At 48.9% G+C, this 27,352-nt stretch overlaps 2 protein-coding genes and 1 pseudogene across 2 annotated transcripts; 2 read left to right on the top strand and 1 right to left on the bottom strand.

The window, feature by feature from the left end:
• The first annotated feature begins 648 nt into the window (after positions 1-648).
• Positions 649-9,642, top strand: LOC123409548. Its single transcript, XM_045102418.1, has 10 exons — positions 649-824; positions 912-5,707; positions 5,833-6,025; positions 6,123-6,270; positions 6,683-6,767; positions 7,402-7,489; positions 7,609-7,879; positions 7,955-7,997; positions 8,082-8,185; positions 8,642-9,642. Exons 1-10 carry the CDS (start codon positions 649-651, stop codon positions 9,137-9,139), a joined length of 6,402 nt encoding a protein of 2,133 aa, XP_044958353.1. The 3' UTR covers positions 9,140-9,642.
• A 138-nt stretch (positions 9,643-9,780) lies between these two features.
• LOC123407669 (protein TIC 21, chloroplastic-like) lies at positions 9,781-12,238 on the bottom strand. Its single transcript, XM_045100854.1, has 4 exons — positions 11,942-12,238; positions 10,943-11,200; positions 10,465-10,668; positions 9,781-10,123 (listed from the first exon to the last, which is right to left on the bottom strand). Exons 1-4 carry the CDS (start codon positions 12,197-12,199, stop codon positions 10,010-10,012), a joined length of 834 nt encoding a protein of 277 aa, XP_044956789.1. The 5' UTR covers positions 12,200-12,238; the 3' UTR covers positions 9,781-10,009.
• Positions 12,239-15,043: 2,805 nt separating this feature from the next.
• LOC123413233 lies at positions 15,044-16,266 on the top strand (annotated as a pseudogene).
• Positions 16,267-27,352: the final 11,086 nt, after the last annotated feature.

The raw sequence follows: 27,352 nt of genomic DNA, 5'->3' as shown, positions 1-27,352 counted from the left end.
CCCTCCTTCGACGGCCATGCATGCTACCGCCTCACATAATTCCGATTAGAGGGGCATGACAAACCGACCTCTACTCGTCTGCGGCCGTCACCTTCGCCACACCAGCCCCCCTCCCCTGGGATTAGAGGGGCCCGACGAACCAGACTGTACCGCACCGCCACCGTCGACGGACGATATTTGTCGGCAGTGGCTGGACGGCGGGAGAAGACACATAGATACGCGCGGGACCGGGCAGCGGGTAAAAAAGAAAAGAAAAGAGAAGAGAAGAGAAAACAAGGGCAAGTCACCACGCAGGTGGCACGTGGGAGAGAAGGGTCGCCGGACACCCTCGACCGTCGGAACAGGTAGCTGCTGATGCAAACCGGCCTACCTTTTACCTACTCAATATAAGGCTAGCCCAACCCAACCCTGGCGCCGCCTCGCCCACCGCCGCCGGCCGACGCCATCCACAGATCCGACCCCGTCCCGCCACCCAATCCAAACCCTAGCCCGCAGCTCCTGCCGTTGCCGGCTGCCCAATCCAAGTCCAAGCCAAGCCAAAGCCAAGCAAAGCCAAAGCCGATTTCCCCATCCATCCACCCGCGTGGGATCTCTCTCGCGCAAACCCTAGAATTCCCCTCCCCCTCGCCGGCGACTCGTCGCGCGGCCATGGATCCGGCCCCGCCCTACGACCACCGCCGCGGCGGCGGCGGAGGGCACTACTACCCCGCGCAGCACCAGCACAGCAACGGCCACTTCGCGCCGGGAGGGGGCGGCGGGCCCGCGCGGTCCAGGCACGAGCAGTACGACCCGTACGAGGCCTTCCCGCCGCCACCGCCGCCGCCGTACCACCACCCGCCCCCCTCCGACCACCACCCGCGCCTCCTCCACCACCACCACCACAACCAGCAGCTGCCCCCGCCGCCTCCCCTGCCGCCGCCGCCGCCGCACCGCCCCAGCTACGCGCCCCCTCCCCCGCCTCCTCCTCCCGAGGCCTACTCCACCCCGCAGCCGCCGCCCTACCACAGCTCGCCCGCTCAACACTACCACGGCCAACAGCGTCACCCCGACGACGAGATCCGCCGCGCCGCTGGGCACCACCACCAGCACAATCCCCATCACCACCAGCAGCATCAGCAACAGCCGCAGCACCACCATCAACAGCAGCAGCAGCAGCAGCACCACCACCATCATCAGCAGCAGCAGCCTCCCCCGTGGGAGGACCCTGAGGACCGCAGGCGGAGATACGCCCCTGCCCACAAGGAGCCAGAGGACGACAGGCGCAGATACGCCCCTGCTCACCAGGAGCCAGAGGACGACAGGCGTAGATACGCCCCTGCTCACCAGGAGCCCGGGGAAGACAGGCGCAGATACGCCCCTGCTCACCAGGAGCCTGGGGAAGATAGGCGCAGATACGCCTCTGCTCACCAGGAGCCAGAGGACGAGAGGCGCAGATACACGTCCCCCCACCAGCTCCGTCTCTCACCTCCGCCCAGCCCGCGCAAGAAGCAGCGGTGCGCCTTACATGACCGGGTCGACCTCGAGAGCACCTCCAGCTCTGGCCCGCTGCCTTCCCGCCATCAGAGGCAGCAGCCCAATGCCAGCTACGCACCGGTCGACAGTTTTGTAGACAGGCCCCCTGTGCATCCCGGCTACAGCCACGAGAGCTTCTCAACACACAGCGACAGCAAGGGCAGCAGGAAGATTCAGATGGCTTCGCAGACGTCAACGCTGTCTGGCTCGCCATGCTCGCCACGTGCCACGATTCTTGCGCATCCGAGGCGCACCCCGCAGAAGGAGCCTGCCCCAAGGAGACTTTCTGTGTGGCAGCGGATAGAGGAGGGCCCTGCTGCTGCTATGCTACAGCCGCCACCGCCAAAGGCCTTGCATATTTCACCATCCAAGTCAAGCAATGCTGGCTCTGTTTCAAAGGGATTGGCCAGCGTGATCTCTGTAGACTGCAAGGTGAAGAGTGCTGGTAGTAATGAGGGTGACAGCACTAAAGTAATAGAGAAGGATGCTGGAAAAAACATTAGGAAGGTGTTGTCCTCTGTTCTTGTGAAGCCTTCACCGGAGTCCAAGGAAAAAGAAGTGGGTGTTGTGAAGCTTCCTGGGAAGCATGATAATGTCCAGGAGAATGTGGCAGATTCCCCTAGTAAAAGTTTGGGCTTAGCTGGTCGTCCTGTGGCTGGTGCGAAGAAAGTGAAGAAGATAGTTATCAAGAAGATTGTGAGGAGGATTGTTGGCAAGGATAAACAGATTAGTAGCGAAATTGTATCTGAGAAGAGAGATAATATTGATGCTATTGCAAATGCTTCTGAGAAAGAAGAGGGTGAAATCATAACTTCATCGCTGGAAAAGGATACTGTATCTGAACACAACTTGGTTAGCACTAGTGGTACAGCTGGAGCTAGTAATGATGTGAATGTCCAGAAGGGTGAAAATAGTAACTCAATAAATCCACGTAAAAGGAAAGCTACTTCATCCATCGAGTCCAAGAAAATTCTTGATCCAACAAGTTGTAGTGGGAGTAAGCATCCTGGAAAGGAAAACAGTAGAAGCTCCATGGTTCCAGGTGATAATAATGCTGCTTCAGCCATTAAATCTATGGAAGCGCTTGCTGCAAGACGAAGCGAGCATCTTGGGAAAGCAAATAGGAGCGGTGTTAGGAATGCAACCTTGGTGTCTACGAATGATAATTATCAGAAGGAGGAGGGTGAAATCATGTCTCTTTCAGGTGAAATGAGTGCTGCAAGTGCAAGTAATCCTGTGAGAATTTCTGATAGGCGTGCAGTTTCCAGCAGGGAAGTGAGCAAAGCTCGTAAGGATGCTAGTGAAAAAAACACTGTTTTCATGAATGGAGTTACTGTAAATCATGGTGCATCAGAAATTTGTGGAAATGAGGATGCTAGGAGTGAAGGTGAGGGTATGATTCTGACTGGTTTAGGTGAAAAGAGTATTTCTTCTTTAGGTAAGACTATGGGAACTACTAGAATGGCCGAAGTTAGGGTGAGCCAGGATGCATGGGAGGAAGAAGGTAACATGCTCGCCCATCGGGGAACTCTTAACGCTATGGAAGTTGGTGCCAATGAGGATATCCTGAGTAAACAAGGTAGAATGTGCATGGAATCAAGTGAAGGTAATGTTTCTGTGGCACACCATGTGAAGGTTTTTAATACAAGGGAACTCGTTGTGAATGAGGATACCAGGGACAAAGAGAGCCAAGTCCCCTTAGAATTATGTCAAACTAACACTTCAAAAACAATACACCACTTGGAAGCTCCTAATACATCAGAAACTATTAAAAGTAAGTTTGTTGGCAAGGAAGTGGGCAAGAGCCTCATGGGGTCAACTGAGAGACATGTTGCCACCACCGCTAATTCTGGGAGCACTCCAGAATTTAATTTAGCTGGTGGAACTGGCAACAGCCACATGGAAGCTCTCCTCAATGACGGAACTGCTTTCAATGAATTAGATGCTCCCCTGGAAGTTGAAGGTAGAGATTTCTTTAATCTGTCATCTTCCAGAAATGTTGAAAGCATGAATGTGCTGCCATTAGATGATGATCTTATGGAGTACTCAACCCAGGATATTGTTTTGAATAATGGTATAGAAAGGGGCGGTACAGCTCAGGTAGCAGAACTGATAAATCTTCATAGAGGTCATCTGTCTCCCGAGATTGATTTTCCCTTGGCACATTCCCGTGAATCTTCATCTGTATCTGGTAACTGCGAGCAGTCTGTTCCTACAACTTTGACACTTGGCAGTAATTTCTATTTCAGTAACATAGAAAGTGAGCGACAGCTTGAGGAAAACCATCAGCTGCTGGAAGGCCAGAAAGGATTTAATGTTTCCACAGTGACAGAATTTGATAGTCTTGTAAAACAAAAAGGTGTGGCTGATGATGACTCAGTTGGTATAGGTTCTCAAAATTGGCTGACTTTACCTCCAGCGGTCAACAGCATTGCTATGTCTGAGCAGTTTGTGACTAACGATGCTACTGTTAGGGAAGATGGGATAGGTTTGGGTCAGAGCGTGGACAATGACACTTCTGTTAGTCAGGATCATGATACTGCACAAGATTTGGAGCGGTGTGGAAGTGTGGATGCTTTCTCTAGTCAGGTTAACAGCATTAGGCTATCTGTATTTGGTAGTGATATGCCTCAGTCAGACTCATTGGCACCCAAAGAGATCAGTGGCGATGTTGAGAAACATGGTGAGATGGTTCTCTTGGGTTTGCACTCTATTAGCTCAACAAATGTTGTAGATCAACATGATCATCAAATGGTGGATATTCCTGTGGGTAACCCAACTGAACCTGCTATCCCAGCTGTAGAATCTATTGATGTGATGGATGCAGAGCTACTTTCTCCTCAGGTATCTGTTGAGCCGGATAATACCTATGACAGTAATAAAGGAATCAGTGGCGATGTTGAGAAACATGGTGAGGTAGTTCTCTCTGGTTTGCACTCTATTAGTTCAGTAAATGCTGTAGATCAACATGATCATCAAATGGTGGATATTCCTGTGGGTGGTAACCCAATTGAACCTGCTATCCCAGCTGTGGAATCTACCGATGTGATGGATACAGAGCTTTCTCCTCAGGTATCTGTTGAGCCAGACAATAATACTTATGAAAGTAACGCTGAAGGTCCTGTGGTTAACTCAAGCACAAAGAGAGATTTGTTGTCTTCTTGGATTGAATCCATTGTGTCAGAAGCTAAAAAGGATCATCAACCATGCAAATCTACTTTACCTTCTATTGGTTTGCCAGTCTTAGCACCAAAGGAGGATAGCAGGAGAGCAGGATTGGACTCGGTTGGAAACCCTGTGGGAAAGTCTCCTCAGATGAATTGTACAAGCTCTATGCCTCCCAAGGTAGCTCCTAAACAGGCAAATTTGCCCAGTTCATCCCGAGAGCCTCCTCGTATAAGTTCAAATGCAAGGCACAAGACGTGGCATCGTGGTGACATGGCATCTTCTACATCTTTGCCCAGTTCACAGCCTTCAGGATTACCGCCTAAACAACCACCAAGGAGGAATGACAAAACCCAAAACTCTTATATACGCAAGGGTAACGCCCTTATTAGAAATCCAGCAACAGGAAAACTTTCTCATTCTTCTAGTCTGGATACTCAGAGTATGTTGAATAAGCCTGTGATGAGGAGAAGCATGAACTTCGTCAGGAAAGTTGATCCAAATGATTCTGCAGCTCGTTCTAATTTTACAGTTGAAAGACCTAAGACTCCTCCTTTACCACTTCATGCCAAATCCATCAATTCAACAACAAACCTTCCGGAGCAGTTGTCTAAAACTTTGCCCAAGCAGCATGTTCCAGAAACTGAAAAAGAAGGTTCGGCCAAGCAGTTAAACGCAGGTGTTGATACCCCAAGCATTAGAAGTGCACAAACACCTGAACCTTCAGATGCTAGTAAAGTGGTTTATGTTAGACCGAGATCAAATCAATTGGTTGCTGCACAGAGGCCGTGCCCTGATGACCTGACTAAAAGTTCTATGGATAAGGTTTTATCACTGCAGCCACCCACAGCCTCTGATTTATATTTCAAGAAGCGGAAAAATCAGATTATTTTGAGTTCATCTTCCTCTGATGGTCAGAATACGAAAGAGATTATACCTGCTGAGAGCTTAAATTCAGGTGAGAATAAAGGTGTACAAATTGCATCCTCGAATAACAGTATCAGTGGTTTAAAGGAGAGACCTCATAAAGGTATTCTATTTTCTTGTTTTCTTTGTTTTCTTTCTGAGGCATACCACAACTGCAACCTCATACTTGAATAAGGAAGCAATGCTAATTCCTTAAACTACCATATGCTCAAACTTTTCTAAATGCAGCTCTTCAGACAAATAATATGGGTACTTCATCCCACGTGTGGACACTCAGTGGGCAACAACCACAGAGGAAAGGATCTGTGGGAACTAGTTATGTGAAGACCTTCCCACGTATTCTTCCATGGAAAAGAAAAATATACTACAAGAATTTTAGAAGCAGTCACAGTCAGAATGTGAGCTCCTTACGAATAGTCAGGTAATATTAGCAGACTGGCCTTGATTTATTTCTTTCTCTATTGAGCCATTTCATTCAATTTGTTTATAGCAAGTCTTTGCCATTTATCGTGTAACAGAAAACTATTACAAACCAAGAAGAGAGATATGATTTATACGGTCTCAACTAATGGGTTCTCTATACGGAAATCTGGCGTGTTAAGTGTTGGTGGATCAAGTTTGAAATGGTCACGATCTCTTGAGAAGCGCTCTCAAAAGGTTAACGAGGTAACTTCGTCGATATTCTCTGTGCCTATTTTTTCATATTCAGTATTCCATAAGAGTCAGTTGGCGTTATTTTCATCAGACCATTATGTTCCGATGGGAAGCCCACAAGAAGTATTTGGGAGACGACTTGATTTATGTTACTGGTTGAATTTTGTTGTCTCTTAATAAGATTCTAAGTAGTTTGTTGGCTGATTCATCAGACCGTTATATTTTGATGGGAAGCCCACAAGAAGTATTTGGGAGATGTTACTGGTTGAATTTTGTTGTCTCTTAATAAGATCCTAACTAGTTTGTTGGCTGATTTCTAACCAGAATGCTGATCCTTGCCTAGTCATGAAAGCAGCCATGCAACTAACTTTCTTATAGTTGTGCATATATGTTGCATTTTATGAAGTTACAACCTGGATTGTAGGAGGCTACATTGGCAGTTGCTGACGTTGAAAAAAAGAGAGGAGAAAAACGGAAACGGCAGTATCTCCATCATACTCGAAGAAATGGTAATATGTTTAACCTGTTGCCACTAATGAAGAATGACTCAACTGCTAAAATAATTTATACATGAGATACATAAGTTTGGCTCCTCCTTCTCAATTGCTCCTTTAGTGTAATAACTTAACTTCCATGCCCCATCATATTGCGAGTCTGCTTCTCAGTTTTATCTTTATTATATAATTACTTCTGTGGTCCACCATATGACAAGTCTAAAGTTGAATTACCTAACTGTGTGGATATTTTACTGGTGGTCTTAGTTAGTTAAATCATCACTTAGTGGCGATTCCATTTCAAAGTGCAGCGCATGAGACATCTTCTCTCTTATACTCCCTCCGTTCCAAAATATAAGACCTTTTAGAGATTTCACTATGGACTACATGCAAAGCAAAATGGGTGAATCTATACTTTAAAGTAAAATCTCTAAAAGGTCTTATATTCAGGTACGGAGGGAGTATTGTCATAATTTTAGAACCTTCTCTTATTGGTTAATAATAAATTACATATGGCAGTGCTTCCAGTGGATGCAACTTTCATGTTGAACATGGTACCTTGAATTGCATTTGCAAGAAGACACCGATCATTCATTTGATCATTTTATATATTTCTTTGTTTGTACTTGATGTTAGTCAAAATTTGCAGATCAATACTCTTTATCTGTTGCTGACAATCAGTTAAGAAACAACAATCAAGCGTCTTCAGATTTGAGGAGGTCGTCATCTTGCAATGGGTATGTTTTTGACCACATGCTATTGCTTGCATGATGCCATCTTATCTTATAATATAACTTATTTGCATCTAGGATCTTTGAACTTTGATTTGTTCTCTGGTTCTCTTATTGTGAAACAGATATGTGCGTGTTAGCAAAGGTAACCAACTGGTTAGAAACCCCAAAAAAGTAATTCGCATGCTAGCAAATGAGAAAGTTCGATGGAGTTTGCACACTGTTCGATCACGCCTGGCAAAGAAACAACAGTACTGTCAATTCTTCACTCGGTTTGGCGAGTGCAAGAAGCCTGAGGGCGAGTGTCGCTATATTCATGACCGTGCTAAAGTGACTATCTGCACTAAATTTCTTAAAGGCCTGTGTTCTGACACTAGCTGTAAACTCACACACAAGGTAAGACATTTCTTCTTGATTCTACTGCCTATCTTGCATTTGACACTTCTTTCATTGTAAGAGTCTGTTCTGCAGGTCCTCCCAGAAAGAATGCAAGATTGTTCTTATTTTCTGAAAGGTGATTCGTTTCATTCCAAGTGCATCATTTTACAACAAAAAATCTGCAAGCCTTTTCTTGATCACATGCTTCTTATTCTGGCAGGTCTCTGTACCAACACAGCTTGTCCCTATAGGCATGTTAAAGTGAACTCCAATGCTCCTGCGTGTGAAGATTTTCTGAAGGGATACTGTGCAGATGGTGATGAGGTACTTAATGATATTATTACTGAAATCTACCAACCTTATTCAAGTATTACTATTGCTAGGAGTGAATTCAGCATTGTCCTCAACAGCTGATAGTAAACTTGTCATAAAAAACCCAGAAGTGAACCATTGTGAAAAATGTCCCTAATGTGAAACTATGATACGCTCTACCCACCTGCCAATCAATTAATATTATCAATTCAATGTTCTTGGTAGGTAGTATAATTTACTGCATGAGACTTGTAGTGTTTTTGCTGGGATCTAGGAGTATATACATGTTATCAGTCATGTCAAAGTGGATTATCCAGTGTGGTTTAGAGATTAACTGTTAATAAGCATGGTTTTGCATTGGAACCATGTTCATCTTTTGAACTTCGGGGCTTCCACGACCTTTTTTTATGTTCTGAACAAAGTTGCTAATCTTTTCATGGTCTTGAATTAATCCTCTGTTACAAGCAGTGTCGTAAAAAGCATAGCTACGCATGCCCAGTCTTTGAGGCAACAGGAGAGTGCCCACAACAATCTACGTGCAAACTTCATCACCCCACCAAGAAGCCAATCAAATCTAAGAGAAGCAGACCAGACACCCCCCAAAACAGTAGCTGGGGACGGTATTTTGACACCAGCATTAGACATGACAGCGAGACAAGCAAAGTTTCTTCAGGCCAAGATGACAGACAGAAACAGCAACATGATGTTTTCTCAGGTGGGGACTTCACTGACTTCATCACCCTTGACATTGATGGTGAAGAAGGTGTTGATGAACCAGACAACATACAGAGTGTTGGTGTGCCAGACAGCATACAGAGTGTTGATGTGCCAGACAGCATACAGAGTGGTGATGCGCCGGACAGCATACAGCTGATGGAACTGGACTCGGGGGATCTCGGCGCGGAGGCTGATGATCTTGATGCACTAATCAAACCTCTTCGGATCATGAGAACGGCAAGAGTGTGACAGGCTAACAACTGCTGGAACTTGGTCTGGGGCAAAGTTCAACATTCCAGCGTGCAGGGCTTCATAATCTTGATGCACAAGCGAAGCCGCTTCGGGTCCTGAGGATAGGAGTTTGATGGCAGATGGGACTGTGCTAAGGGGGTTTCAAGTTTTGGACATGGACATGCAGGTTGGTAATCAAGCTGTGACTCGGATCGGCGAGACGAGCAAGGGTTTGACAAGTTTTTCGGTTATCTCGGATACCCGCTGTTGATATAGTTCTTTGCTGCGCCTCACCAAGCTGCGGCGCTGACTGGGTTTTCTCTTCGACATACCCATATATAGATAGGGAAAACATTCCTTGTCATTTCTTTTGTTCTTTCCTTTTTAACATCTCATTTTCATTCATACATAGGTTCCATTGTTTCAAACATAGTGGGAGCAACTGGCTGTATTACCTGTGTGTTGGATGTAAAAACACATATCATATCTGTGAAAGAAGAAATGCAACTTTATTTGCAGCTTGCCTTGTGAGTTTGGCATCAAAGGTTGTCACACACACCGGTATGTTGTTTGATATGTTATCAGCAGATGGTGCAGTTATCAGCAGATTGTGCAAACTTTAGACGTCGGCGTGATCAGGAGTGCTTTCTCTTCATTTGTTTGAAGTAATAAGTAGAGGTTCGAAGACATGGATTTCTCTTTCTTCATCAAGTATATGTAGATAGTTGCACATGGGCAAAATCAAAGTAGCTGGACATATTGGTACTTGTTACCAAACGAGAAGATCTACACAAAAAGGAAGAAAGAAAAAAACTACTGCCAGATTACAGTTGCAGAACCAAAAGAGATGAAAAAGAACCCTAGTCGTATGCCGTGTTTGTTTGTAGCTCATGCCGGTTGAGGGGTGGGGCCAGCATCCGCTGGAGAGATTGTCACGGACCGTAGTAGTTCCAGTGAGCTCGATAGCCCGAGAAAATGCGAGAGGATGGTGTTGGCTGAAGCCTGTCCATGGTGAGAGACGATGACGATTAATACACAAAATGAAGTAAGATTCTACTTCCTCTTGATCCATATTAATTGTCGTCGACAATTAATATGGATCGGAGAGAGTAATACTTTCTTAGGCGAGCCTAATAGAAAATGTGATCCGATGTCGGCAATTTAAAGGTGTTCCTATTACTATATTTGTGAAGATTGCACATTTTGTTACTAACCGTGTAGATCAAAGTTCGGATTACAAAAACTCAAACAGACCACTTCGCAAAATGGGCGCATAATGACCACCCATGGAAGCTATTTTCATTCTGCAAACAATCAAAATGAAGGGAAGATACAATGCATACCTGAACAAGAAAAACATCCAGAGCAAGAACTGGGCTCTGGCCAGTGGATATCCCCTGGTAGTAGGGCACCGAGGAGGTAGTGAGAGCTTTTGCTACCAAAGCACCAACAGTCGCCTGCATCCCGAGGACCGCAACACCCATCCCGACAACGTTGAGTACAATACTGTTCCTCAGGTTTTTAACCACAGCCGCACGCGGAGGAGCCTGGAGGAGACAAATGCACATATAAGCAGAACCAAGTAATATTATGATCAAGTGGCAGGCCACCGTGTGATGCATTGTTGTACCATGATATTACGGCACCATGCCATCAAATGAGCTGGGTGTGTTTATGAATCAAGTTAATTGTCGACAGGTAAGCAAGGTCAGACGTCATGCACATACTCCTATATGCAAAGGGAGCGGGTGCGTAGAAGCTATGGCTTTTCAGCAAATAGAGCGATAGCGCAGGGGGACATTATTTGGGAAACTTGAGTACCTTTGCAGGCTCGGTTGCTGTTCTCCTGAGCGTTTTGGAAAGACGGATGTAACCAAATGACCGGAACACTGACATAAAGGCCGCAACGATGCCAAGTCCGGTCGCATAGAATGTAAAGGGAGACGTTGCATTCCCGGTAGCAACTGCGGAGAAGGACAAGATCCCAGCCGAAACGGTTGTGCACACCAACTGAGACCAGAATGCCAGGGTGCCCAAATTCTTGAAATACCGCGCTGTCTTCTCTAGCCTTTTGCTAACCTGCAAGCGGACAAAAATAACACAGAGCAAAAGATGATATATGAGCCGAGCAAATAGCATGAAGAGAAGCAAGGGCGGTAAGGAGCCATGAAAAACAGGTGGTTAAACAGGATGGAAACACTTGGTTTGCAGTGCCAGCCTTCAAACACAAATCATACCAAGGGTAGCATACCAAAATGAGCACATAACACAAGGATTTGAAAAATAACAGTAGGAACTATAGGAATCATGGATAAATGATGCTACCAGAAGTTTGACATATCATGTCGAAGTCATGTAGTCGCCTCATGAGTTCAAAGATTTTGATAAGAAAAAAAAAAAGTGTGACCCAAAGAGGAGTCTCAGCATAATGTCTTTAACCAGAGAGCAACCAGATGCACCAATTAAGCATGTGGAGTGAGAAAAAAAATCTATCGGAAAACATATGCTGGTTGATGCAGGTACAAATACAACCCCACTATCAATTGAACAAGGACTGCTGCCTTGCAGGATTGAACAAGGATTGCTCATGCTCTGTCTGCGTATCCTCGATGAACACGAACTCTGAATCGTCAGCATGTACTTCACAGTTTCCCAACCGTTCGTGCAGCAATTGGGCAAACGGCAAGGGGCTGCGATAATCTGAGTTTTCCCGGAGCACCAGAGCGAAAGCCATAGCCGGCACCGATGTCATCACACACTATCACTACTGACTAGGGCTCAAGCAGATCAGCGGGGGGAGGGAGGGGAGCGGGGCGGCACCTGGGCGAGCTTGGCGCGCTCGGCCTCCTCCTCGGCGGACAGCGGCGCGGGCTCCGGCTCCGGCTCGGCGGCACCGGGCGCCGCGGCGGCGAGGCGGGGGACGGCCGCGGCGCGGAGGGCGGGCACCGCGCGGCCGGGGACGGCGGAGGAGGCGCGCGGCGCGGGAGGCAGCGCGGGGGACGGAGTTCGCCGCCGCCGCCTTAGCGTCGCGAGGCACGGCCGAGGCGCCGCCGGCGGGGAGAAAAGGAGCGCCAGCATTGTTTCTTGTTTCTTTGGGGGGCGGTCACAGGGGAGGGCTCTCTAACTCCTGATCTTGGCTTGGGAACAGAGCAAGGAATGCAAAATCCAGCTCTTTTCAAAAGTGCCGCTCTGGTTAAACTTTCCACAATAATACATCTGGGATTTTTCATTTTTCACATGGTTAAACAAAAGAAAATATTTTGGGTGAGGAACGTAACATAGAGTATGTTTTTAGTAGTAAACTGTGGAACCTCCTACCCTACAATCCAGTTCTTTTCCTCCCTCTGATTCCGTCGTCGTCATCGACGATTTTCGCCTCTGCTGTCCCGCATTCATCGTTGTCCCGCCTCCATCGTAGTCCAGCCTCCGTCACCACCTTGGCTACGGTAAGAGCATCTCTAATAGACCCCTTGTCGCGCGAACCTTTAGAGTGAGTATAAAAGCCGTAGAAAACATGTTTTGAGGGCTGACACGGGCTGCTGCCGAACAGACCCCGCAAGGCCGAATGAATATCCTGCGGAGCCGTAGCCTGCGTCAACCCGTAAAACATGTGTTTTTTTTTCTTAATTTGACACACATGTCTCATATTAAATAGAAATATGAAATTAATATAAATTAAAATCTGAATATTAGAATACAACAATCATCGAAATTACAACAATTGTTCAAATCTAAGAATCAAACTTATAAGTCAGTACAAGAATTGATCGAATACAATAATGGTACAAATCACACATTAGTTAAATTAAATGAATGTAAAAATGGTAGGTTTTATTACTGTCCATCCCTTTGTCAATTGTGTTCATTGAGATCATGCTGAAGCTGATGGTGGGTGCTTGAGTCTTCAACTTACCGGTATATTTGAAGGAATGCTTGTATGCAGTCAGGGTCTTTAGCTTGCAAAACCTCAGAGTCTCTTCCAATATCTTTTTGGACAGCCTCTTGTGCCTTTGTAAATTCAGCCTGCTTCCTATTTTCAGGTTTTCTGATGGTCTTGACAAATGTAGACCAAGAAAGGTAAATACCATCAATAAGATAGCAGCCTTGTGCGCGCTGATGCCCATTCATCGTCTAGTTGCAAGTAGGAGAATCATCACTACCAAGTCTAGAAAACAAATGAGACCGATGCAACACATTGATGTCATTGCGAGTACCGGGCAAACCAAAGAATCAATACTAAATCCATAAATCCTCAGATGCAACGGCCTCTAGCACAATTGTTGCATCACGAGACTTACCACAATACTGCCCGTGTCATACCTTCATACAGTTTTTCAAAGTTCAATGCATGCAATCAACGCTTCCTAGCATGCCCGTCAACCTCGCTTCTCATTTGTTGCCATCAACATTTTCATGTCTTCCTCGTCGGGTGCCCGAAGATACACATGACCAAAGACACGGATGATCACTTCGGCAAACTACACACCGATTCAGTTGTAGTATCTTCGTTAATGCGAAGATATTCGTCGATATAGTCAGCTGGAATGCCATAAGAAATCACCTGCATTGCTGTCGAGATTTTTTTTGATATGCACTAAAGCCCTTCAAGTACGCGGTGCTTCTCCTTTGGCTAAAAAATCGAGAATTGACCTTGCAAGCTTCTACTATTTTTGCAAAGAGGGATCGATGCATTTAATACCTTCTCCGGAAGAGGTGCGACAGATATGTAGGTGATGCCACGACGTAGTCTTGCATCAGCATCATGTTCCTGAGATGGCGGTTACAAGGGATGCAAAGACGACCGACATTCGATCCTTGCCGCCTCTTTCTGGTCCTATCCTCGAGCTCCTTCACGGCGAGGACCACCACCACCATCTGTTGTCGATTGTTTTCAAGCAACGTCTCTATGTCTGAGTCGTCGAACGAGGATGAATCCTTGAGCAAAAATTCCTCACAAGGGCTTAAATCCGTCTACAAATTGCAATTGAGCTCGCATGAGATATCGTTCGCTAAATCTAACTTGAAAGGGCAGAAAAGGACTTATCGATGGATCCAGGGCGGCGGATCCGGGGCGCCGATGAAGCGGCGTGGTGGACTCGGGTCTGCATCTAGAAGATATCCAACTTCCATAACTGTTCCTACTAGTTGGATCAACACCTTCTTCATGCATTCATTGTTGATCTGGGAATTCTTCATTCTTCGGCTTTGATTTTAAAAAATTAGACGTTGCTTCCCTTCTAATTTCTTTTCTAATTGCACATGCAGCTGCATGGTTAGCCTCAATTATACTAAGAAGTGCACAAACATCTATTAAGTTTCTCTCTATCAATAAATCGATGTATTCTTTTTTCTAATACCAAAATGAACATCCACCTTCCTACACATGAACAACTCGATAAGCTACTTCGTAGTGCCAAAATTTAACCAAATAAATGACAAAGAAGAACAAAAAGAAAAGCATACTCCATCGTTATTGCATTTGAAGAATATTCATCTAAAATGCCGTCGGTGCTCTAAACATCTACTACCTCTGTATCATAGGACGTTTTAGCAGATATACTGTTAAAACGTCATGTATTATGTTACCGAGGGAGTAATACGTGGAAACATCATTCTCGGGTTGGATGGCTGTACGATAGCCACGGTCAGCCTCGCGTACCATAGCCGTACGCGTTGCCAAAATTGGTACTACTACGCTATCATGTATCAATAATGCTACACCTATAAAAATTTACAAAGGTTTACTTAACCTTTCAAACTAATTCTTCTTTTCTTCCCTGATTTTTAATGAGGGTGGGCCCCTCATCCCCCAATAACCAATTACAATCCTACACATCAGTATACGTAAAATCTTTAAGTAAGTCTTTGTAGATGTATTTATGTACAAGTGGTCCGTAAGTCTAGCATTTTTGCCTGCTAGCTTAAGGATAAGGAGCAATGGAGGACGGCCCAGCGTATCCGCGGCTCCACGTCCTGGAGAGCGCCGTCGTAGCGCCCTCGCCGACCCCTCCGGCGCCGGAGACCTCCCTCCCGCTCACCTTCCTAGACGTCCTTTGGCTTAACGCCCCGCCGGTGGAGCGCGTCTTCTTCTACCGCCTCGCCCCAGGCCCGACGCCAGCAATGACATCGCCTCCGTCCTCTCCAAGCTCAAGACGTCCCTCTCCCACGCTCTCCGCGCCTTCTACCCGCTGGCAGGCCGCCTTCGCCTCAAGCCCGGCACCGCAGACCGCTACGAGCTGCACCACCACCCCGGCGACGGCGTCGCCTTCACCGTCGCCGAGTGCGACGTCGACGTAAACGAGCTTGCCGCGGACGGGCACAGGGAGGTCGCCAAGATCTTACCGCTCGTGCCACCTCTCCCGGACGATGGCGGCGCGGTGCTCGCCCTGCAGGCCACCGTGCTGCGCGGCGGGCGCGGCCTCGCCCTTGGCATGACCCTGCTCCACGCCGCCTGCGACGGCGCCTCCTCCACGTACTTCTTCCACACCTGGGCCATCACCAGCACCGGCGTAGGCGCTCCTCCGTCCCCTTTCATCGATAGAACTCTCGTGACCAAGGACCCGAGCGCGTGCCGCCTCTACGACGTCTTCCTCGGAGCCGTGGCGAGCAGAGCGGAGAGGGAGTTCGTCAATGTTAGAGTTAACCATGTTGTCTAGGTGTTCATCATAGTTATTTCATTGCATTAGTTTGTTCATGCATGTAGTTGAACTGAAAGCTTAAGGCTGCGGCAGTGAACGTGCTCGTAGAAGTGTGAGACGTACACATGCAAGCCAATAGGGCCGGTTAATTAGTTGAGTTAGCATGAGTTCATCAGTACCATGCACGTACATGCAGTTTGCTTGGATGTGTTGGTTAGCTAGCTGCGTTCGCTCTGGAGCCGGAGCAGCCGAGTCGTGTGGCAGATCGACGAGGAGAAAGAATCGGGATCAATCAGTTGTGACTTGGTCCTGTACGCGCATATCCAATGTTCTGCAGACTTGGTTGTTACTCAAAGTGAAGCTAGCCGGTTCAGTAGGAGTCGGAAGTAGTTATGGGTTTAGTACGTGCGTGTGTGCATGTGGGGTTAGTGGGTGAGTGGCTGCGTGTTGGCCGTGTAACACTGGCTACTTAAGCCCATGTATTTGCATTGTCTCAAGAGTGGAGAATACAAGAAAAGTGGCACAAGTGTGTGCGGTGCCAAGCCTCTGTGTGTGTTCTTCTACCTTTATGTGTGTGAGTCTTCTTCTTCCTTGGGCAGCCCCAACATTTGGTATCAGAGCTTCGTTGCGATCCTGTCGGCGGCCATGGCCATTGTCCCTTACGGCGCCGGAGGAAGCACGGTATCGCTCCCGGTGCCGATGCTCACCGGTGACAACTACACCGTGTGGGCGATCAAGGTGGAGGCGAACCTCAACGCGCAAGGGCTGTGGGAAGCGGTGGTTCCGGCGGAGGACTCGGCGGCGGCGGTCATTGCGAAGAAGGACAAGCCAGCGAGGGCATACCTCCTCGGAGCACTCTCCGAAGACATCCTGCTGCAGGTGTCGTCGAAGAAGACGGCGGCAGAGCTGTGGAAGAGCCTCAAGACGAGGTTCGTCGGCGCGGATCGGGTGAGGGCGGCGCGACTAGCCACTCTCCGCGGCGAGTTCGATCGCCTGCGCATGGAGGGCGGCGACGAGCTGGACGCGTACGCCGGGAGGATCAGCGGCATGGCGGCAAGGTACGCGACTCTCGGAGCGACGCTCGACGACGCGGCAATGGTGAAGAAACTGCTTGACACCGTGCCAGACCGGTTGTACGCAGCGGTGGCCGGAATTGAGCAGTTCTGCGACGTCGACAACATGCCGTTCGAGGAGGCGCTCGGGCGGCTGAAGGCGTTCGAGGAGCGGACGAGGCGACGCACTCAGGATAGCGGCGGACAGGACAGCAACCAGCTCATGCTCACGGCAGCGCAGTGGGAGGCGCGGAAAGGTGAGCGTGGTGGCGCCGGCAAGAAGAGGGGCAACTTCGACATACGCAAGGTGCGCTGCTACAACTGCCAAGATTACGGACATTTCTCGAGGGACTGCACCAAGCCAAGGAAGGAGCAGGCCCATCTCGTCGCCGTAGACGCCGACGACGAGCCGGCGCTGCTTTGAAGGTCACCATTGAGGTGGTCGAATAAATGACAACAAGGTTAAGGAGGTGATTGTTAGAGTTAACCATGTTGTCTAGGTGTTCATCATAGTTATTTCATTGCATTAGTTTGTTCATGCATGTAGTTGAAGTGAAAGCTTAGGTTGCGGCAGTGAACGTGCTCGCAGAAGTGTGAGACGTACACATGCAAGCCAATAGGGCCGGTTAATTAGTTGAGTTAGCATGAGTTCATCAGTACCATGCACGTACATGCAGTTTGCATGGATGTGTTGGTTAGCTAGCTGCGTTCGCTGTGGAGCCGGAGCAGCCGAGTCGTGTGGCAGATCGACGAGGAGAAAGAATCGGGATCAATCAGTTGTGACTTGGTCCTGTACGCGCATATCCAATGTTCTGCAGACTTGGTTGTTACTCAAAGTGAAGCTAGCCGGTTCAGTAGGAGTCGGAAGTAGTTATGGGTTTAGTACGTGCGTGTGTGCATGTGGGGTTAGTGGGTGAGTGGCTGCGTGTTGGCCGTGTAACACTGGCTACTTAAGCCCATGTATTTGCATTGTCTCAAGAGTGGAGAATACAAGAAAAGTGGCACAAGTGTGTGCGGTGCCAAGCCTCTGTGTGTGTTCTTCTACCTTTATGTGTGTGAGTCTTCTTCTTCCTTGGGCAGCCCCAACATTTGGTATCAGAGCTTCGTTGCGATCCTGTCGGCGGCCATGGCCCTTGTCCCTTACGGCGCCGGAGGAAGCACGGTGTCGCTCCCGGTGCCTATGCTCACCGGTGACAACTACACCGTGTGGGCGATCAAGGTGGAGGCGAACCTCGATGCGCAAGGGCTGTGGGAAGCGGTGGTTCCGGCGGAGGACTCGGCGGCGGCGGTCATCGCGAAGAAGGACAAGCCGGCGAGGGCATACCTCCTCGAAGCGCTCTCCGAAGACATCCTGCTGCAGGTGTCGTCGAAGAAGACGGCGGCAGAGCTGTGGGCGAGCCTCAAGACGAGGTTCGTCGGCGCGGATCGGGTGAGGGCGGCGCGGCTAGCCACTCTCCGCGGCGAGTTCGATCGCCTGCGCATGGAGGGCGGCGACGAGCTGGACGCGTACGCCGGGAGGATCAGCGGCATGGCGGCAAGGTACGCGGCTCTCGGAGCGACGCTCGACGACGCGGCAATGGTGAAGAAACTGCTCGACACCGTGCCAGACCGGTTGTACGCAGCGGTGGCCGGAATTGAGCAGTTCTGCGACGTCGACAACATGCCGTTCGAGGAGGCGCTCGGGCGGCTGAAGGCGTTCGAGGAGCGGACGAGGCGACGCACTCAGGATAGCGGCGGACAGGACGGCAACCAGCTCATGCTCACGGCAGCGCAGTGGGAGGCGCGGAAAGGTGAGCGTGGTGGCGCCGGCAAGAAGAGGGGCAACTTCGACATACGCAAGGTGCGCTGCTACAACTGCCAAGATTACGGGCATTTCTCGAGGGACTGCACCACGCCAAGGAAGGAGCAGGCCCATCTCGTCGCCGTAGACGCCGACGACGAGCTGGCGCTGCTTTGAAGGTCACCATTGAGGTGGTCGAATAAATGACAACAAGGTTAAGGAGGTGATTTGTGACGCCCTCGGCTTAATCGTACGCTAATCATACACGCAAATGCGTACGATCAAACCCAAGGACTCACGGGGAGATATCACAACACAACTCTAGACACAAATAAAATAACATCAGCTTCATATTACAAGCGAGGGGCCTCGAGGGCTAGAATACGAAAGCTCGATAAGCACACGAGTCAGCGGAAGCAACAAATATCTGAGTACAGACATAAAACATGGGGTGCCTTAGAGAAGGCTAGCACAAAAGATACAACGATCGAACGAGGCGAGGCCTCCTGCCTGGGAACCTCCTAACTACTCCTGATCATCAGCGGCCTCCACGTAGTAGTAGGCACCATCGGGGTAGCAGTCGTCGGCGGCGGGGACCTCCATCTCCTGGGCTTCATCATCTGGTCGCAGCAAACGGATCAAGGGGACAAGGGGGGAGCAAAGCAGCGGTGAGTACTCATCCAAAGTACTCGCAAGTCTTACATCAGCACTAGTCTAATTATGCATCAGTATCAAAGAAGGGGGTTATATGTGGACTGACTGCAGCAATGCGAGAATAGAGAGAGAAGGCCTAGTCCTATCGAAGACTAGCATCTTCAGGGTCTTGCAGCAATAGACGAGAGTAGAACAGGGGTAACACATTAATAGTTATATTGTTGCAGCAATATTAAAGTGAGGTCACGCCTAAAGATCCTCCCTCGACTCCCTGCGAGGAAGCAATCCCGAGGCAAACTAATTCCAGTTAAGTAACAATTGTAGTTGTATAAGATCGGGGCACAACTCCAAGTCGTCCTGTAACCGTGGACACGGCTATCCGAATAGTTAAATTTCATCCCTGCAGGGGTGCACCACATGTCCCGTCACGCTCGATAACACTCTGGCCGGACATACTTTTCTGGGTCCTGCCCGGCCTCGGAATATCGACACGTCGCAGCCCCACCTAAGACTAATCAGAGAGGCCAGCCCGCCGGTCTAAATCCTAAGCACAAAGGGTTCGTGGGCCCAGTTCCCCTTCACGCTCCTGCACGTGGCGTGGGCGGCCGACGTCAGTCCTAGCATCCCTTAATCACAAGCGCGATGCATCTCGGGACCACTCGGGCGCGCGCCGCTACACTGCTGGCATCTGAAAAGCTTCGGCTGATACCGCGACGTCGAGTACCCATAATTCTTCCCGCGTAGCCGGTTAGTGCGAAAAGGCCTCCGACCAACCCAGATCAAATACCCAAATCCATTAGCATTTTAATTAGGCCAGCAACACAGTCTCGCGGGAATCCACCCGTCTTACAACTAAACACCGAAGATCCCAGTAACATGGTCGAGTAACTGTGTGGTTGTAACATCGGGGGAATCCGAGGTATCACCCTCGTTGGATTCCGAACGATGTACCCCTCAAGGTGGGCTTAGAGGAATCACCCTCGGGGGTCCCACACTCGCGGGGTGGCACGACAGAGACGTCATCGGGAATGGTGAAAGAGGGATCACCCTCGATAACCACGACCGACTAGCTATACTACAGAGATATCATCAGGAGTACTTAGCGAGGTGTCACCCTCGGTACCCGATAGTATCTCTGTAGCGTCGTACAACGAAGGGGGGTGAATGTGCTGTGTCGGGTCTGGCTCATCGATCAGAGATCGAGATTTGAAAACAAGCGGGGCAACTGATCTACGGGGTCAGAGGGGATGACTGCTCCATCTATACTAAGCAGATTAAAGGTACAGGACTGAAAGTAGCAGTTCATCAAAAACAGGCTATGCATCAGATATAGGAGCTAACTACAACAGTAGCAAAATACTAATGCAAGCAGTAGGAAGAAAGACATAGACGATATAGGAATGATCAAGGGGAGTTTGCTTGCCTTGCTGCTCTGCGGCAAAGGACTGATCGGCAGGGTCGTAGATGTACCCGGCAGCAGCGTCAGTCTCGGGGTCTACCGGTAAGAAGAGGGGGAAGAAACAATAAATAATAGCACCGATGCAACACAAAGCATGACATGGAAATATGCAGGCTAGACATGAGCTAACGCAGCAACATCCGTCATAGACGGGTCGGAAGAATATCTGACGATATTTTCCGGGTCTCGGGCTACTACCGGTTACACTGGATACGATGGAAAAGTTCCATGTTTGCTATGCTAGGGACGCGTTACAGACGAACGGACCGTGTATCCGGGTTCGTCTCGCTCTGCTGATCAACTTTCATGTTGAAATTATTTTGATCTGACTTACGGATTATTTAATATTAATTTTCAAAGTTTTATTAATTATTTAGGAATTAAAAACAGATTTAAAAGATTTAGTAAAATCCTATTATGACATCATCGCGATGTCATGCTGACATCACATTTGACTGGTCAACTGACCAGCGGGTCCCGAACGTCATAGGCACAAGTTTTATTTAAGATTAATTATTTATTAATCAGATTAATTCAACGAGGGACCCACGTGTCATACCCTAATTGTGTTAATTAATTATTTTAACTAAATATCTATTTATTTATTTATTTTAAGAAAACATTATTTTTAATTATCGCGTGGGGCCTCCCTGTCATTGACAGCGGTGCATTGGCCCCACCGGTAAGTGGCCTAAAGCTATTTTCTCATTTATTTTTATTAGATACCTAACCGTGCAAATACCGTATTTCTCTAAATATCCAAATACACAAATACATACATCACATCTCATACATACATACGGAATACAACCTTTGTTTTTATTTCTTTTTTTTCAAAAACTCTCATCTCTCATCTCTCTGTTAACAGAGACAGAGAAGTTCTTTTGCTACTCCACCTATAAGAACACAAACTTCGAATCCTTCTACCGGAGTCCACCGTCGACGGATCGAGGCCCCGTTTGCCGGAACGGAACCGTGACGTCGAGGGGAACGACAAGGTGGGAGGAGCCCGAGGAGGGGCTCACCGACGGTGACGTGACGGCCCGGTGAAGCCGGAGTTCGCACATAGTTGACGGTGGAGACGGGCGTGGAGGCGGTGACGGTGCCGATGGTGGTGATGTGCCGGCGAGGAGGAGCCGGTGAGGAGGGCCCCCCGGAGATGGAGCCGCCGACGGTGAGGGGCGGCCACCGTAGAGAGGGCCGCCGGAGAGGGACCCCCCGGAAGGGGCCGGCCGCCGAGATGGGGGGGGGGCGAGGTGGCCGGCGCCCCTGCCGGCGGGGTGGAGGCCGAGAGGTGGGGGGGGCCGCCGGGAGAGGATGGTCGGTGGAGGGAGGCGGCCGTGGGGAGAGGAGGCCGCCGGCGGGAGGAGAGGAGCCGCGGGGGGGGGGGGGGGGCTCGCCGGCGTGGTGAGGGGGACCGAGGGGAGCCGCCGGTGGGAGGAGGAGTGGCCGCCGGGGGGGCTGCCGACGGGAGGAGTGGCCGCCGGCGGTGGAGGATCTAGGAGGGGAGGCGAGGTGGAGTGGAGGGGGGCGACGGGGTGTGGAGGGGCTCGGTCGTGGGAGGGAGCCACGGGAGGTGGGGATCTGGCATGGAGGGGGGACCGAGAGTGGGGGAGGGGATGGCGCGTGGGGGGGGGGGGGTGGGGCCCCACCACGAGGGTGGGGTGGCTGGCGGCGGCGCACAGGGGAGGGGAGGGAGCAGCGAGGGGAGGGTGGCGCCCAGGAGGGCGTTAGGGTTTGGGGGGGGCCGGCTGGGCCACTTGGCCCAGTTTGGGCCGGCTGGGGGGGGGCTTTCTTCCTGTTTTTTTTTGTTTGTTTTGTTTTGTTTTTATTTTGTTTTACCTTTTCCCTTTTCTTTTTATTATTTCTTTCTTTCAGTTTTCTTTCTTTCTTTTTTTTCATTATTATTTCTTTAATACTTTCCTCTTTTTTTACATATATATTCTTTTAATAGTTGAAATGAACTCATAACGTACTCTACTTTTGTTTTCAAAATTGAAATCCGGACAAACTCGAATCAACGCGGGTCTGAGATGGAAATCCGATGACGTGGCATCATTAACGGTTGATCACTGTAGCTTAATTACAATTACTACTGTAGCAAAAGTCGAGGATGTCACAATTCTCCCCTACTAACAAGAATTCTCGTCCTGAGAATTAAGAGGTAGATGGAAAGAGCCCGGGGTATTCATCACGAAGATGATCCTCGCGTTCCCAAGTGGCTTCATCTTCAGAGTGATTTGACCACTGCACCTTAAGGAACTTGGTGACCTTGCGACGAGTCTTACGTTCAGCTTGGTCGAGAATGCGGACCGGATGCTCTTTATAAGAGAGGTCTTGTTGTAGCTCAAGCATATCGTGATCCACTGCTCGAATAGGGTCCTTGAAGCAGCGACGGAGCTGAGAAACATGGAAGACATCGTGAACCTGAGAAAGGTTCGCCGGCAGTTCCAACTGATAAGCCACTCTTCCACGCCTTTCGAGAACAGTGAAAGGACCAATATAACGAGGAGCTAACTTGCCCTTGATTCCGAAACGGTGTGCACCTCTCATTGGTGTAACACGAAGATAAGCCTTTTCGCCAGGTTGATAGACCATATCTTGATGATGACGGTCATACTGACTTTTCTGACGAGACTGAGCAGCCTTCAGATTCTCATGAATAATGCGGACTTGATCTTCGGCATGTTGAATAATATCCGGACCGAAGAGTGATCGTTCCCCAGTTTCTGACCAATTCAGAGGAGTCCGACACCTTCGCCCATACAATACTTCGAAAGGGGCCATCTTCAGGCTAGCTTGATAGCTATTGTTGTACGAGAACTCGGCATACGGGAGAGATTCCTCCCATTTCTTACCGAAAGAAATGACACAAGCTCGAAGCATGTCCTCAAGAATTTGGTTGACTCGTTCAACTTGTCCCTGGGATTGAGGATGAAATGCAGTGCTGAAGGACAGATGAGTCCCCATAGCCTTCTGAAAACTTTCCCAGAATTTTGAAGTAAACAAGCTGCCACGGTCCGAACTGATTACCAACGGAATACCGTGAAGTGAAACAACTCTTGACATATAAAGATCCGCCAGTTGACTAGCATTAATCGTTTCTTTGACGGCTAGGAAATGTGCAACTTTGGACAGTCGATCAATGACGACAAGGATAGCATCATTACCTTTCTGAGATCTGGGAAAACCAGTGACAAAGTCCATTTCAACGTGATCCCATTTCCACTCGGGAATAGAGATAGGTTGCAGAGTTCCCGCAGGCTTTTGGTGTTCTGCTTTGATACGCCGGCATATATCACATTCTGCCACATAGCGTGCAATGTCTTGTTTCATATTGGGCCACCAGAATCTTTGCCGGATGTCTTGGTACATCTTGGTACTACCCGGGTGAATAGACAATGGTGTGTCATGAGCTTCTTCCATCACCTTCCCAGTCATCCTGAGATTTTCCTTCTTATTTGGAACGAATAAGCGACCCTTGAAATACAAGGCGCCACCTTCATCAACAGTGAAAAAGGAGGGTTTACGCTTTGCAATATAGCTCTTAATCCTGTCGACATCATCGTCAAAGTTTTGTATATTCTTTATGGAGCTCACAAGATCTGGTTCAACCACTAGGTTACTGAGGGAACCCTGATTAACAACACGAAGGTTCATCTTTAAATACTCTTCAGGAGGCGGAACAAGGTAACCCTGAGGAACAATGTGGAGGTTCAGCTTACGGAATTCCTCTTGCAAACGATCGTGAACCTGATGAACCTGGAGGTGGTTGCAGTATGACTTGCGACTTAAGGCATCAGCCATTACGTTAGCCTTGCCAGGGGTATATGATATACTACAGTCAAAATCTGCTATACGCTCCATCCATCTTTGTTGGCGCAGGTTCAGCTCCGGTTGAGTGAACAAGTACTTCAGACTTTGATGGTCGGTGTAGATTTCACAGCGATTACCGACAAGGTATTGTCGCCATTCCTTCAATGCATGAATGACTGCGGCAAGCTCGAGATCATGAACTGGGTAGTTCTCTTCATGAGCACGCAGTTGACGTGAAGCATAAGCGATCACCTTGCGATCCTGCATTAGGACACAACCTATTCCTTGACGAGAAGCATCACAGTATATGACGAAATCCCTTTTCGTATCTGGAGGAGCAAGTACTGGAGCAGACGTCAGTTTGTCCTTGAGCGCCTGGAAACTTTCCTGACATTTATCAGTCCATTCATACTTAACACCTTTGTGAAGCAGGTTGGTTAAGGGCTTCGCAATCTTGGAGAAGTTCTCGACGAATCGACGGCAATAGCTGGCGAGTCCGAGAAAACTTCTGACTTGCTTGACATTCTTTGGGGGAGTCCAGTCAAGAATAGCTTGAATTCGTTCGGGGTTGACTGCAATACCATCCTTGGAAATCACATGACCAAGGTAAGTCACTTCGTCTAGCCAGAACTCACATTTGGAATACTTCGCATAGAGTTTATGCTCCCGAAGCTTATCCAGTACAAGACGAAGATGTTCAGCATGCTCTTCTTTGTTCTTCGAAAACACCAGAATATCATCCAGATATACCACGACAAATTTGTCGAGGTAGTCCATGAATATATAATTCATCAATCGAGAGAAGGTTGCCGGTGCATTGGTTAAGCCGAAGGACATGACGGTGTACTCGTATGATCCATATCGAGTAACAAAGGCGGTCTTTGGAATATCCTCTTTGCGAACACGGATCTGGTGGTATCCCAATCTCAAGTCGAGCTTAGAGAAAACGGTGGAACCAGCAAGTTGATCATACAAATCATTTATCCGCGGGAGAGGATATTTGTTTTGAATGGTGGCCTGGTTGATAGGACGATAGTCTTGAACCAATCGATTTGTCCCATCCTTCTTCTTAACAAAGAGAGAAGGTGCTCCCCAAGCAGAGGAACTCGGACGGATGAAACCCAGACGGAGCGAGTTGTCAATTTCTTGCTTAAGTTCAAGGAGTTCATGTGGTGGCATTTTATAAGGACGCTTGGCAATAGGAGTGGTACCGGGTACCAAGTCAATGACAAACTCGACAGCTCGAGCAGGGGGAATCCCCGGAAGTTCTTCTGGAAAGACATCTTGGAATTCTCGGACCACCGGAATGTTTTCAATCCCTTCAAGAGGCGACGCATTTAATGCATTCAAGGCATACAGCCGTGCCTCAGCATTACGGACGAGATGAGCATGGTAGCTTACTAGTTCATCTGAAGGGTGTAGGAGGTGGACGGTTTTGGTGGCACAAACGATCGATGCCGTATGAGCTTTCAACCAGTCCATCCCCAATATGAGATCAATGTTGGATGACTTTAGTAGGATGGGGTTGGCAAGGAATTCTAATCCTTCAATTTCAACTGGAACATGGGGGCAAACCACAGAGGTTCGGCATTCGCCCCCAGGGGTGTTTACCACTATCGGGATGTTCATCTCTTCGCTCCTAATGTCATGCATGTATGCAAAATTTTCCGACATAAAGGAATGCGATGCTCCTGTATCAAACAATACAGAAGCAGGTACTGAGTTAACGAGAAGTGTACCCATCACGGTAGCAGGCTGGTCTTGAGCTTGACCCATATCAATGTTGTTGGCCTGACCATGAACATAAGCAGGCTTAGTGTTGAAGTTGCGGTTCTGGTTGTTGCCACGGCCAGTTGCGGGAAGTGCCAGCTGATTCTGATTCTGCCTGCAGTCTCTAGCACGGTGACCTGGACGGCCACACTTGAAGCACAGCCCGTCCTCGGGACGGGAAGGAGGAACTCGAGGCGGTGGAGCTGGAAGCCTCGGCTACCTAGGTGGTGGAGGAGGCAGGCGAGGTGCAGCATAGGACGGCCCCGGAGTAGGAGCAGGTGCATGGTACATGTTGTTGGGAATCCAGATCTTCCGCTTCTGTGCAGATGAGCCCGAAGATGAGCCCATGTCACGGTTGCGCTTGCTGCTATCTTTGTATTCCTGCAGACCAGTCTCAACCTGAATAGCCTTGTTCACGAGGGTGGCGAAATCAGCATAGTCCTGAACGAGGAGTGTCAGCTTGATATCAGGGTGGAGGCCTTCACGGAACTTCTCCTGCCTGCGTGCATCAGTCGCAATGTCTTCTTCAGCATAGCGAGATAATTCCAGAAATTCCCGCTGATAAGCATCCACAGTCTTGTTGCCCTGGACCAAGTTGCGGAACTCACGCTTCTTCCGATCCATGATTCCCTGGGGAATGTATCGAGCACGGAAAGCAGCCTTGAACTCTGCCCAAGTGATGATAGTTCCATCGGGCTGAGAGCGCCTGTGGCTGTCCCACCATTGAGCAGCGGGACCCTTCAGAAAGTAGGCGGCAAAGTTGACATAGCTCGCCAGGGGCACATTGGCAGACTCTAGCTCATAAGAAATGTCACGGAGCCAGTCATCAGCATCAAGAGGCTGAGTTGAGCTGCGGTAGATCGCAGGGTTGAGACGGCAGAAGTCTTGCAGTGTCACGCCTTGTGGTTGATTCATGTTCGGCCTTTGGAACTGATCCATGAGCCCTTGCATAAACTGGCGGTTCAGCTCAAACTGTTGGATCATCCCCGCCATATACTCAGGAGGCGGGGGTGGTGCATCGTTGGCACGGCCACGCGGGCGGCCAGCTGGTCTAACCATCCT

This window comes from Hordeum vulgare, chromosome 7H (genome assembly GCF_904849725.1).
Source record: "Hordeum vulgare subsp. vulgare chromosome 7H, MorexV3_pseudomolecules_assembly, whole genome shotgun sequence".
Taxonomy (NCBI): domain Eukaryota; kingdom Viridiplantae; phylum Streptophyta; class Magnoliopsida; order Poales; family Poaceae; genus Hordeum; species Hordeum vulgare.
Note: the sequence above shows the minus strand (reverse complement) of the source record. Positions and strands in the feature narration are given on the sequence as shown.